Source organism: Saimiri boliviensis, chromosome 14 (assembly GCF_048565385.1).
Source record: "Saimiri boliviensis isolate mSaiBol1 chromosome 14, mSaiBol1.pri, whole genome shotgun sequence".
NCBI classification, from domain to species: Eukaryota; Metazoa; Chordata; class Mammalia; order Primates; family Cebidae; genus Saimiri; species Saimiri boliviensis.
Window position 1 is genome coordinate 60116226 of NC_133462.1, and position 13520 is coordinate 60129745.

Consider the following 13520-nt stretch of genomic DNA (forward strand, 5'->3'; position numbering starts at 1 on the left):
GTTTAACATTTACAGACTTTTTAGAAATGTTTTTAACATCTTGCATTCCATTCCTTGTCTCTGTTTCCACTGGAAATTACTACTTGGTACTACTTTTTCTGTTAAAGCAGATTTCCATTAATTCTGGGGTTTTTCTCCTTTTCCAGTGGTCAAATGTCGATTTCCAGTAATCGAAAATGGAAGACAGACAGCAGGATTTGGAAAAAAATTTTACTACAACGCAGCAGTTATGTTTGAATGTTATGAGGGTTTTCACATCATTGGCAGTGACACAATTGTCTGTAACAGTAACAGCACTTGGGATCCCCCAGTTCCAAAGTGTGTTAAAGGTACAAAGGTTTTCTTTTTTCTGTCTTCGTTTGTTGTTGTTGCTGTTCATTTTAGACATTATTTCTTTGATATTAACTATCAGTCATACAGAATAACTGAAAAGAAACAATTTTAGTATTTAACTCTGTTTTGTATTCATTTCTATGCCAGATGTATGACATGAAATTCACATAAAATTCTGCTGTTGTGATTTGCTGTGCTTTTCCAGGGTTCTCAGCATGTTATTTTCCAGGGTTCTCAGCATGTTATGTACATTGCATGGGTATATACTTTCTCTGGTTCAATAATTTTATGTATAAAAAGTAGGTTACAACCACTTTTTGGAGTGAATTAAAACACAGGCATTTTTATCTAAGTCAGTCAAGAAGGGCATAATTCATATAAATGAAATGGCAGCAATAACTCCCAGGTGGTTGATCTAATAACGTTATTTTATTTCCTAGAGCTGCCTCCTTCCAGTACAAAACCTCCAACCTTGAGTCACTCAGGTTTGGTATCTTCTTCCTTGTATTTCTCAAAAATCTTCTAAATTCCTGGAGAAAATGCCAGTAATAACTCCCAAGTGTTTGATCCAGTCTACATTATTGTTTTCCAGTGTCAACTTCTCTCGCTACAACATCTCTAACTTCCAGTGTCTCAGGTTTAGTAACTTCCTGCTTATATTTTTTCAAAAATCCTTTAAATTCTTGGTGATTTTTTCAAAAATCCTTCAAATTTCTGGTGATGTCCACTCATTCATCATTTTTAGTAATGAAAGGAGAGAGGACATTTGTCTAGCCATTTTAGTTGTTATACATAGTGATTCTAAAATTATTTGCCATAATCTGGGGATATAATTTTATATATATATATATATATATATATATATATATATATATATATATATATAAAAATTAAATTAGGACCTTCCTTTTTATTAGTAAGATACAAGTGGGATGCATTTAATGCACTTAGCATAGTACCTGGTATGTAGAAAGCAACACTTAAATTAATGTTAGGGAATAGAAACATCCATGTATGTTTGTAAATATGTATATGTGTTAATATGTATGTTTGTTGGTTAATATGTATGTTTTGTGTCATCAACTTTACTGTTTTATTCTTTTCAGAAGTGATCTGTTGACACTTTTGCTGAGAATGTTCCTATTCCAGGAATTTTTCATGCTCTGGAATGCAACGAGTTTGAGTCTTCTGATGTGACACATTTAAACAGGGAAATTTCTGCTGTCTCCAGAGCACGACCTATATTTCTGCCTCTTCCCTACCTGCCCCTCTTCCACATCTCATAATGTTATTTTTTTTTTCCTCTTTACTGGGCAGTTTTATCTGGCCATAGCAAGTAAATTTTATAGCAACCGAAAGGCAGGAAATTTTCTTACTTACTGAAATGAAATAGAAGACTTTTTGCAGGGACTTCTGGTCAACCACTGTGCTTATGACTGGAGAGATCATTTTGATATGACGGAAGGAATTATCATCCTGATTTCAACACTGCTGTCTCTGGTTTCACTTTGCTTGCAGCAGAAGCAAGAGACAGTAGTCATTGTGGGAAGAGCATTAGCCTGGAAAGAAACATCATTTCTATGGTCTTCCATTTCCCTTTAGTTTAATGTGGGTGTCGAACTGAAATCTCAATCACTGGCTTCTAATTCGATTATATATTTCCTATCTCCCTAATATTTTAAAGGATTGAGGGGAATTATGCATGTTAACATAGCAATTAAAATACCTTCTTATAGGCTGGGCGCAGTGGCTCACTCCTGTAATCCCAGCACTTTGGGAGGCTGAGGTGGGTACATCACAAGGTCATGAGTTCAAGACCCGCCTGTCCATGATGGTGAAACCCTGTCTCTACCAAAAATACAAAACTTAGCCAGGCATGATGGCAGGCACCTGTAATCCCATCTACTTGGGAGGCTGAGGCAGGAGAATCGCTTGAACCTGGTGGGGGAGGCACGGAGGGTACAGTGAGTGAAGATGGAGCCACTGCACTTCAGCCTGGGTGACAGAGTGAGACTCCATCTCAAAAAAAAAAGAAAAATACCTTGTATTTTTGTTTATAAGTAAGGTGTGAGTGCCCGGTGTATAGAAAGCTCTTAGAGCTAGCTAATATGACGTATTCAACACTTAATTTAATATTAAGGAAGAGATAGATCCATGTATGTTTGTTAATATGTAATTGGTAACTGGTAGCCTCTTGAATTGAGTGCTGTAGGGTTTGAGGGCAGGAAGAGATGGGCTTTTTGGTGGACTGATATGTGAGCAAAACAAAATTGCGTGTGAAATTTCTACTCAATGAGGCATCCATGCTTACTCACATGCTCATAGTGGGTATATGCACTAAGTTTGTTGATACAGTCTTTTGAAAGAGTTGTCAATAAGCATTTCATAAAGTATTTATAAAACACTGATCTAGCTTAGTGCTTGAGAACAGAGGAGAGAATTGCTTGTGAGAAAAAGTTTATAAAAAAGAGAAACTACAAGGGTATTTTTTTAAAAAACCAAATTCCTCATGGGGTTGTCAGTCATTTTTCATCATCAGAGGACAACTAAATAGCAACGTAATTATGTTAAGGTAGATCTCAATTACTAACATGAAAAAATAGCCAAGAATCCTAAGTGGAAAAGAGGAAGATGTAAATTATGTAAATTATGTAATATGATACCATTTACAGTTTTAAAAAAAGATACATTCCTTTTTTTTTTTTTTTTTTTTTTTTTTGAGACAGAGTCTTTCTCTGTCACCCAGGCTGGTGTGCAGTGGCATGGTCTCAGCTCACTGCAACCTCCACCTCCTGGGTTCAAGCAGTTCTCCTGCTGCTTCAGATTCCCAAGTAGCTGGGATTACGGGCGCCCACCACTATACCCAGCTAATTTTTGTATTTTTAGTAGAGACAGGGTTTCTCCATGTTGGCCATGCTGGTCTTGAACTCCTGACCTCAAGTGATTCACCCGCCTCAGCATCCCAAAGTGCTGGGATTACAGGCATGAGCCACCAAGCCCGGCCACACATTACTTTTGTGATTTATTATTGGTTATCTTCTAGGATTTCCATTATAAAATACAGAATATAATGAGCATTCTTGTACCTACATCCTTACATACCTGTGCAGCTATATATGTAGGTAAATTCTAATCTGTAGAATTGCAAAGTTTGTAAAGTATGTGTAGTCTTCATTTTGATAAATAATCTTTAAAAATCAATATCAAAATTAAAGCCATAATTGTATATTGACAAGGCCCTGATGAATTTATAAAATCAAACTTATTTTTCTAGGTCCTAGGCCTACGTACAAGCCTCCAGTTTCACGTTATCCAGGTTGGTTAGCCCTACTGATATTGTTAAGAATTTTTTTTACTTAAAATTTTTTTAAATTAAAAACTTTAGACGTATCTAAAAAAATGTTAAGAATTTTTAAATGATAGGTGAAAAGTAACATCTTATTTTAATTTGCATTTCTTGGTTGTTAGTTTTTAGTTTTTTTGTTTGTTTGTTTGAGACAGGGTCTCACTCTGTTATCCCAGGCTGGAGTACAGTGGTGCGACCACAGCTCACTTCAGCCTCAACCTCCTGGGCTCAGGTGATTCTCCCACCTCAGCCTCCCAAGTAGCTGGAACTACAGGCACATGCCACCACATCCAGCTAATTTTTTCTGTATTTTTTTGTAGAGACAGAGTTTTGCCATGTTGCCCAGGCTGGTCTCTAACTCCTGGGCTCAAGCGATCCTCCTGCCTTAGCCTCCCAAAGTGCTAGAATTATAGGTGTGAGCCACCGTGCCTGACCAATTTGCATTTCCTAAATTATCAGTGAATCTGAACTTTTTTTGATCTACATTTGTTTATTTATGTACTTTGTCTATTTTTCTATTAGGTTTCTAAAATATTTTTCTTAGTGATTTTTGAGAGCTCATTATGAATTAAAGCCCTTTTAATATGAAGCAAACAGTGTTTTCCAGGTTTTTTTGTTTTGTCAGTTTTAAGCTTGTTATACTATTGGATATAGATTACTTTTTATAACTTTTAATTACATGAGTTGTATTTGAATATATTTTTGTAGAATTTCAAACTTACAAAAGTATATAGAGTAAAAGATTAGTTTTCTTTCCAACTTATTATCCAAGTTAATTACTGTTAATAGTTCAGAGTTTCTTTTTAAATCTATTTTTGTGCATCAAGATCTTTTTTTGGAAAGTTTTATTTTAGTTTGGGGGTACATGTGAAGGTTTGTTACATAGGTAAATGTGTCACAGGGATTTGTTGTACGTATTATTTCATCACCCAGGTATTAAGCCTAGTACCCAGTAGTTATCTTTTCTGCTCCTCTCCCTCCTCCCACTCTCTCGCTCAAGTAGACCCCAGTGTCTGTTGTTTCCTTCTTTGCATTCATAAGTTCTTAACCATTTAGCTCCTACTTACAAGTGAAGGCATGCGGTATTTGGTTTTCTGTTTCTGCATTTGTTTGATAAAGATAATAGCCTCCAGCTTCACCCAAGTTCCTGCTGAAGACATGAACTCATTCTTTTTTATGGCTGCATAGTATTCCATGTGTGTATGTACCATATTTTCTTTATCCAATCTGTCATTAATGGGCATTTAGGTCGATTCCATGTCTTTGCTATTGGGCATAGTGCTGCAGTGAACATTCAAGTGTGTGTCTTTCTGGCAGGATGATATATATTTCTCTGGACATATACCCAGTAATGGGACTGCTGGGTTGAATGGTAGTTCTGCCTTTAGCTCTCTGAGTAATCACCATACTGCTTTCCACATAGTTGAACTAAATTACACTCCCACCAACACTGTATAAGTGTTCCCTTTTCTTTACAACCTTGCCGGTAACTTATTTTTTGACTTTTTAATAATAGCTATTCTGACTGGTGTGAAATGGTATCTCATTGTGGTTTTGATATGCATTTCTCTAATGATCAGTGATGTTGAGCTCTTTTTCCATATGTTTGTTGGCCACATATAGGTCTTCTTTTGAGAAGTGTCTGTTCATGTCCTTTGCCCACTTTTTAATAGCGTTGTTTTTCTCTTGTAAATCTGTTTAAGTTCTTATAAATGCTCGATATTAGACCTTTGTCAGATGCATAGTTTGCAAAAATTTTCTTCCATTCTGTAGGTTGTCTGTTTACTCTGTTGACAGTTTCTTTTGCTGTGCAGAAGCTCTTCAATTCAATCCGACTTGTCAATTTTTGCTTGTGTTGCGATTGTTTTTGGCATTTTTGCCATGAAATATTTGCCTGTTCTTATGTCCAGAATGATATTGCCTGCATTGTCTTCCAGGGTTATTATAGTCTTGGGTTCTACATGTAAGTCTTTAATCCATCTTGAGTTGATTTTTGTGTATGGTATAAGGAAGGGGTCCAGTTTCAGTCTTATACATATGGCTAGCCAGTTATCCCAGCACCATTTACTGAACAGGGAATCTTTTCCCCATTGCTTTTGTCAGTTCTGTGGAAGATCAGATGGTCATAGATATGTAGCCTTATTTCTGGGCTCTCCATTCTGTTCCATTGGTGTATATACCTGTTTTTGTACCAGTATCCCCATGCTGTTTTGGTTAGTTTAGCCTTGTTTGAAGTCAGGTAATGTGATGCCTCCAGCTTTGTTCTTTTTGCTTAAGATTTTCTTGACTATTCAGGGTCTTTTTGGTTCCATATGAATTTTAAAATCATTTTTTTCTAGTTCTGTGAAGAATGTTGGTGGTAATTTGATAGGAATAGCATTGAATTGTAAATTGCTTTGGGCAGTTTAGCCATTTTAATGATATTGATTCTCCCATCAATGAGCATGGGATGTTTTTTCATTTGTTTATGTCTTCTCTGATTTCTCTGAGCAGTATTTTATAATTCTCATTGTAGAGATGTTTCACCTCCCTGGTTAGCTGTATTCTTTTAGGTATTTTATTCTTTTTGTGAATGGGATTGCTTCTCTGATTGGGCTCTCAGTTTGGTGGTTGTTAGTGTATAGGAATGCTAGTGAGTTTTGTACATTGATTTTGTATCCTGCAACTTTGCTGAAGTTGTTCATCATCTGGAACAGCTTTTAGGCCAGACTAAGGGGTTTCCTAGATATAGAATCATGTCATCTGCAGACAGAGGTAGTTTGACTTCTTCTCTTCCTGTTTGGATACGCTTTGTTTCTTTCTCTTGCCTGATTGCTTTGGCTAGGACCATCAACATATTTTTAAGTGTAGTTATACTGTAGTTTGGTGTTTTGTCTTTTGTTAAAAATGATGTCATGCTGTACATGTTTTTCTGCAACTTGAACTTTTTCCACTTACACTCTTAGATTGGGTTTGTGTTTAGATTTATTCTCATCTTTTCTAATGGTGACTTAAATATATACCATATTTCATTTAACTGTCCTCCTATCAGTGGTCATTTATATGTTCAGACGTTTTACATTAATAGGTAGTTGGATGTATAACCTTTGGTGTCTTTCTTACTAAAACTTTAGGTCTTCCATATGCTGAAATTATATAAAGATTTCAACCATGTGTTCTGACTTTGGTCTTTGTGCTTAAATCGTTGGTACATCCGAAATTCATTCTGGTGTATATAATGGGATATATGGTTCAACCTTTCCCCATCCCACCCACCACCATCCAATAGCTAAACAGAACCATTTTTTGAATAAGTTGTCTTCTCCCCAACTGATTTGAAATGCCAATTTGTATCATACATTGCATTCATAGGGGTTCCATCTTCCTTTCTCCTTTGGGCTTTGTCTATTCTTCCATTCTTGTACCAGAAGCAAGTTTTTTTTAAACTGTAGTACTATATGTTTTAATAACTTCCAGAACACTTCTTTTCAGAAATTTCTAAGGTACTCTCATGTTAATTTTTCCAAATCAACTTTTTATTTTATTTATCATTTGACCATTTTAAGTTTACAATTCAGTGGCATTAAGTACACTGATGTTGTTATATAACCATCAGTACCATCTATCTCTAGAACAGAATAGAATCATCCCACACTGAAACTACTTCAACAGTAACTCTCCATTCCTCCCTATCTCTAGCACCTGATTATAACTACTTTCTACTTTTTGTCTCTGTAAATTTGCCTATTCTAGGTAAATTCATATAATTTAGATATAATAAGTGGAGTCCACTTATGGAATCCCAGTATTTGTCTTTTTGTGTCTGGCTTATTTCACTTAGCATAAGGTTTTTAAGGTTCGTCTAGATCTATCTTGTGACATGAGTCAGAACTTTAATCCTTTTTATGGCTGAATAATAGTCCATTATATGTATATACTATATTTCATTTATTCATTCATTGTTGCTAGACACTTGGGTTGGTTTGTTTTTATCTTTTGGCTCTTTTGAGTAATGCTGTTATAAACATTCATTTAACATTGAGTATGATGTTAGCTGTTGGTTTTTAATTTATGGCCTTTATTATGTTGAGGAAGTTTCCTTCCATTTCAGGTCAACTCTAAAGCATTTATTAATCCCTCTATCTTTTAATTTTAATTAGAATGACATTGGATTTATAGACTAATTTTGAGAATATATTAAAGATAAATTTACATGTTGTACCACAGAATATTGTCAGAGGAAATGTGAGTGGGCAGGAAGAAAAAAGATGATGACATTAAATATACATTTATAAATTTTTATATTACTTTAAATGAGAAACAATATAGTTTATAAGGAAAACGACATTTTAAGGGATATTCTACAAAGGTGAAAAAAAATCACCCTATGAATATAAAGGATTTTGTTTTATTTTTTTTTTCTTAATTTAATCTATATTTCTTCTTTTTTCTAGGATATCCCAATCCTGATGAAGGAATGCTTGATGGTTTAGGTTGGTATAGCTACCATGACTAATATAAGTGGTAGTATGTGTAGAAACATATAGATAATTACAGTTACCATGAGGTGCCCCAACATAGGATCCCTAGTAGGGTAAGATAGCTTTCTTAAATGCTGTGTTTGTAGGTAGGTTAAAATATATAAAACACTATTTTCTTTCCACATTATATTGTTATTTTATGATGGCAATCCATAGATAAATTTTCTTTCTATTCATACCTTATATACATGAACGTTAAAGTAATCTAAGTTGAGTTCATTTTCTATGTAACAAACTGGTTTAACACACTTGATGGAGGCTCACACAGTTCACACAATACATATTAAAGAAAATGATGACATATAGTTGTGATAAAGGCCAATGAAATATAAAGATTTCTTAATAAGTAAAAAAAAAAAGACAACAATCTATTACTTTTCGTTTCTTAGACTAGTTTAGTAATGTTAATCATTTTACATAATGCACCTTAGGCATGTTTTTTAGTGTTTGCCTTACCTCCAAAATCTGTGGTCCAAGTGTCATTGTGCCAGTAAATCTATTTCCATCTGCAACCATTAAACACTTGATAACTGTTTATGAGATGAGAAAAGCAGAGTTAAACATGGCACTTTATGCTTTAACTTATAGCAATTTGATTTATAGCAAAAGTAATGTCAGTTTAGAAACAAAGGTATTATGGACAGAAACACTTCTAAAAATTAAGATTTTATAGGATTATTTCATGTTCTCTAGATAGTCAAAAATGTATGCTCAAGTTTCTCTGAATATTTTTTATCCATGTGTGCCGTGGTGTTTCATTTATAAAGGGAATCCTATTGGTATTTAGGACCATGTCTTAATTTTGGGGCAGGGCAGAGTAGGGAAGTAGAGAGGATAGGAAGGGGATTGATAAGATAAAGTATTATTTGTGAAGACTCTGTAAATACCATCTAGGTGATAGAATAATAGAAATTTATTTATGACTCACTCTACAGATCCACTTTTGGAGGAAAAAATACAAGTTAAATATCTACCAAAATCATGAGAAATGACAGTTATGTTAATAACTTTACTGCTAAATAACCTGATGTAGTAGCTATGGAGAAAAACAATGAAAAGTGAGGTTCCCATTAAGAGTTTCACAAGTGGAACCCTTAACCTGGAAACTGATTAGAAGGATTCTGTGATCAAAATGACCTGGATGCACTAGCAGTCTGTAGTGTTGTATTAGTCCATTCTTACGCTGTTGTAAGGAACTTTCTGAGACTGAATAATTTTTAAAGGAAAGAGGTTTAACTGACTCATAGTTCTGCAGGGCTGAGGAGGCCTCAGGAATCTTACAGTCATGGAGGAAGGGGAAGCAAACACAAAGGAGAAGTATGAGAGCTGAGTAAAGGAGGAAGCCCCTTGTAAAACCATCAGATCTCATGAGAACTTACTATCATGAGAACAGCATAGGGAAACTGCCTCCATGATTCAGTTACCTCTCATGGGGTCCCTCCCATGACGTGGGGATTGTGGGAACTACAATTCAAGATGAGGTTTGGGTGGGGACATAGCCAAAACATATCAAGTGTTTAGATGATCTGATTGAAACAAATCCTATCTGGAGATCTGTGTGTTCAACATCTTTGAACTGCTTTCTTTCTCAGATGAATGGGCCATTGCTCTGATTGTTATTGCTATACGTAAGTATCACAAATTTTGACACCACTTAAGTCAAAACATTATTGTGAAGGCATGCATTTTAAAAATAGTTTTTCAGTTTCTATAGTTTTTATAGCTTGTAAATTGGTTGGTTAATTAAGCCAGTTTAGGAAAACCTGACCTTTTATTTGATATACTTACTACCTGCCTTGTGTTAGTGATTTTATATTCTGTTATATTCTATGTATCCACTTAGTAACAAAGCCTAAGTAATACATATTTTCTCAAGATGATCAGTAATAGGAGTTGGCTTCCCAAATGTGCTTTTGATATTTTTCTGGATTAAAGCAAGGACTTTTCTCTGACTTACTTTGCATTGTGTAAGTGATTATGGGGAGTTGGATTTAGATAGCAGAGTCTGGATGTAATATAAATGTGTAGGTGCTTAAATAAAATAACATTTGACCACTGAAATGTAACCAACATTTATTTCTTCTGCTAGATTTTTAATCTTGGTAATTAGTTTTCAGAATTACATGTCATTTGTTTCCTGGTTTCTTGTAGTTGTTGGAGTTGCAATAATTTCTGTTGGCCTGCACAGATATCTTCAAAGAAGGAAGAAGAAAGGGTAAATCAAAGCATGTTTTTTCTAACTTCTTCGTCTTTCTTATCCTTGACATGCTTTTGTGCAGTTTAAGCTTGTAATCTTAAGTATTGCATGCTCTCTTTTTTAAAAAATGTGCCTGCATTAGTGTGTCCTACCAATTGCATTTCTTTACTAAAAATATTTTCAGCTTTTAACATCACTACAACATAAAAAAATCTGTGCAAGTTACTACAGCTATTATGACTTTAAGGAAACTTCTCTGGAATTTGAGGTTTAAGTTATTTAACAAATCGTGACCACTATGACGCTTTCTCTACCTTAACTATTCCCTGTTTCTTAAATTGCCCTGGTGGCCAAAATTAAATCTAAAATATTTCACTGTGGAGACTTTGACAGTTGTATGCACTAGAATTTTTATAATGAAAGTTTCCACTTGTCTCTATAGCTTAGCTAGTTGTAAGAAGCTATGTAGGCATCTCATTTAAATACCCAATTTGATGTATTTTCATTTAGAGTTGTTATTTATACATGTTAAACTGGGGGATTCAAAACAATACTATCTGATTTCCCTCTTATGCCCTCTGAATTTACCAGATTGCAGTAAAACTGATGGGGTTAAACTTGCTGAAAGGGGTTAGATTTATAAGATACCTCAATTAACTTTTATGTGTCTTTTAATCTATAAAAATGTAAAAATTGAGTGGGCTTAGAATAGAATAAAATTGTACAAGTCCATATCTTCTAACAAAAATAGGTTTTTTAAACATCAAACTCAAATTTTAGTTAGAGAGCTTACAATTTAACAGAATACTTAGAATGAATCCTGGAACATAAACTAAGATTAGGTACTTTAAAATTTCTGAAAGATAATATACATTCATGTTTATTGATTTTTTTAAAAAATGTTGCCCCATATAGTTTTAGAAATAGCTTTGAAATCAAACCTAATTATTTTAAGATTTTTGGTACTTACGATTTTATGATATATATATTCCTTTTATACTGATTATCAGGTTTGGGCTAAGTCATAAAAGTACATTCTTTACTCACAAGAAACTCAAACTTTTTTCATATTACTTGGTTATCTTTTTAAATACCCATAATCCCTTCACTTGAATCTTAAATCTTGTATTTATGGAATGTGTTATGCATATTTGATTTATCTATCAGTTGTATGTTTTAAAAGTTACTTATCTACAGCAATGTGAGTACAAAGTACTAATAATGGAATATTTGTACAAGTTCATAAGATTTGTGTAGAAAAAACCTCTAAGAAAAGCAAAACAAAGTCACATTCTGCTCATTTTCCTTCTTTGTTTAAAATATCACTGCATTAGAATTTTTAAAGGTTACTTAACAAGTATTAATCAAACTCTCTCTAGCTAGCAGTTAATGGATCTCTTTTGTTTGTTTGTTTGTTTTGAGATGGAATATCATTACCCTGTCGCCCAGGTTGGAGTACAATGGCACAACCTCAGATTCCCCTGCCTCAGCCTTCCAAGTAGTTGAGATTACAAACTTGCAATACCACCCCCGGCTAATTTGTTGTACCTGTACTAAAGACCAGGTTTCACCATGTTGGTCAGGCTGGTCTTAAACTCCCAACCTCAGGTAATCTACCTGCCTCGGCCTTCCAAAGTGCTGGGATTACAGGGATGAGCCACCACACCCGGCCTTAATGGATCTTTTAAAACTGAACAGTTATCTGACTATTGTACTCCCAAATTAAAGGTTCAATAGCAATAGTGAACTGAGATTGCAAAATTAATTTGGTGATTTTTTTCCAAAGCCCATATTTTACAGCATAGGGTCCAACAGACAATTGCTATTATTAAAATTTTAAAGTATTTTGGGAAGGTGTTATATCTTTAGCCAATGCAACGTAAGTAATTCTGTAAATAGTAGCACAACTTGAGGAAAAATCATCCAAAAAATAGTGTGAGAGAGGAAACTCATAATTGCCTTTGAATTTTAAAATATAAACTGCATGGGAATCTTTTAGAATAGATGTTGCCCTTTTTATGACAGGAGCATACTCGATTGGAAATTCAGCATAATATGTATGGCTGAATCCAAAGCTAGGCTCTCTTTATGGATCTATTATTTTGTAGTTCCTGTTTATTTTGATAGCTGAATTGAATGTGAGAGGGTTTATCTTTCTTCAGAGTCTAGAGCAAATGCTTCTCTGACTTTAATGTGCACATTAATTACCTGGAAATCTGTTAAAGTACAGGATCTCATTCATTAGGTTTGGGGTGGAGCCTGAGACCCTGCCTGTCTAGTGAGCTTCCAGCACTGATGCTGCTGCTGGGCCTGGGCGGCACTGACCAGGGTATCGGCCGCTGCTGATGTGCCCATGTGGTTCAGATCTGAAGAAACACTATCAAGCTTATTGGCAAATTTTTCTAATGTTTAAGATAATTGGAGTTTTTATGATTCCCCATCCATGTGTATCCTTAAAAAAAGGCTCTGGGGTAATGGTACTTGGCTTTTCATCCTCTTTTTTTTTTTTTTTTTTTTAACTCTTTAAAAACATAAAGATTTCTGTTATTTTCTTTGCACTGTTTAATGTCCATAATCTTGTCCCCCCAGATTGGCTGTTTTGGCCTTAGAATCTTCTTATAAAGATTTTAAAAATGTCTGGAGTTACTTCTCTACTTCCAGGGGTAACTGGAAGCAGGCTAGCAGGCACAAATAATCGCAAATTGCTGTTAAAGCCTGGCACAAAATATATTTGATGTAAACTGGTATTTATGATGATTTGGGAACATAATTACCCTTCTGCAGCCTTCATCTCAAAGTACAAAAATAGCGTAAGTAGTCATTTTAAGATCATCCAACATCATTTACATTACTTGATGAAAGATGGCCAAAAGGTTAAAGGATTCTGCTTTCGTAGCCCTCAGCTAAGAACAGGATAGGATACCAATTGGTCCAAAATGGCTCCCATCCACATGCTCCCTCCTCTTCCCCTCCCATTTCCTTTCTTTACTAATTTTTCTACCATACTTTCTAGTCTTGGAAGCCACAGCCCTGTCTTTGCTACTGCTTGAGTTCTGTATTACATGGCATGACTGTGCTTCTGAACAGATGATTTTTGTTCACATAATATTTTCATTACTTTTAA

General features: G+C 34.7%; 1 protein-coding gene across 8 annotated transcripts in view; it reads left to right on the top strand.

Annotated features, from left to right (window-relative positions):
• Window positions 1-13520, top strand: part of CD46 (CD46 molecule) — a 32318-nt gene that overhangs the window by 11120 nt on the left and 7678 nt on the right. For 3 of the 8 annotated variants that reach the window (XM_010340990.2, XM_003930412.3, XM_003930413.3), the window contains 7 exons: window positions 147-329; window positions 774-818; window positions 926-970; window positions 3608-3649; window positions 8113-8151; window positions 9792-9827; window positions 10351-10414. In XM_010340990.2, coding sequence (XP_010339292.1) covers window positions 147-329; window positions 774-818; window positions 926-970; window positions 3608-3649; window positions 8113-8151; window positions 9792-9827; window positions 10351-10414 — 454 coding nt within the window. The remainder of the gene's footprint in view (window positions 1-146; window positions 330-773; window positions 819-925; window positions 971-3607; window positions 3650-8112; window positions 8152-9791; window positions 9828-10350; window positions 10415-13520) is intronic. The other 5 variants (XM_010340992.2, XM_010340995.3, XM_010340991.2 and 2 more) reach the window with 4 other exon arrangements.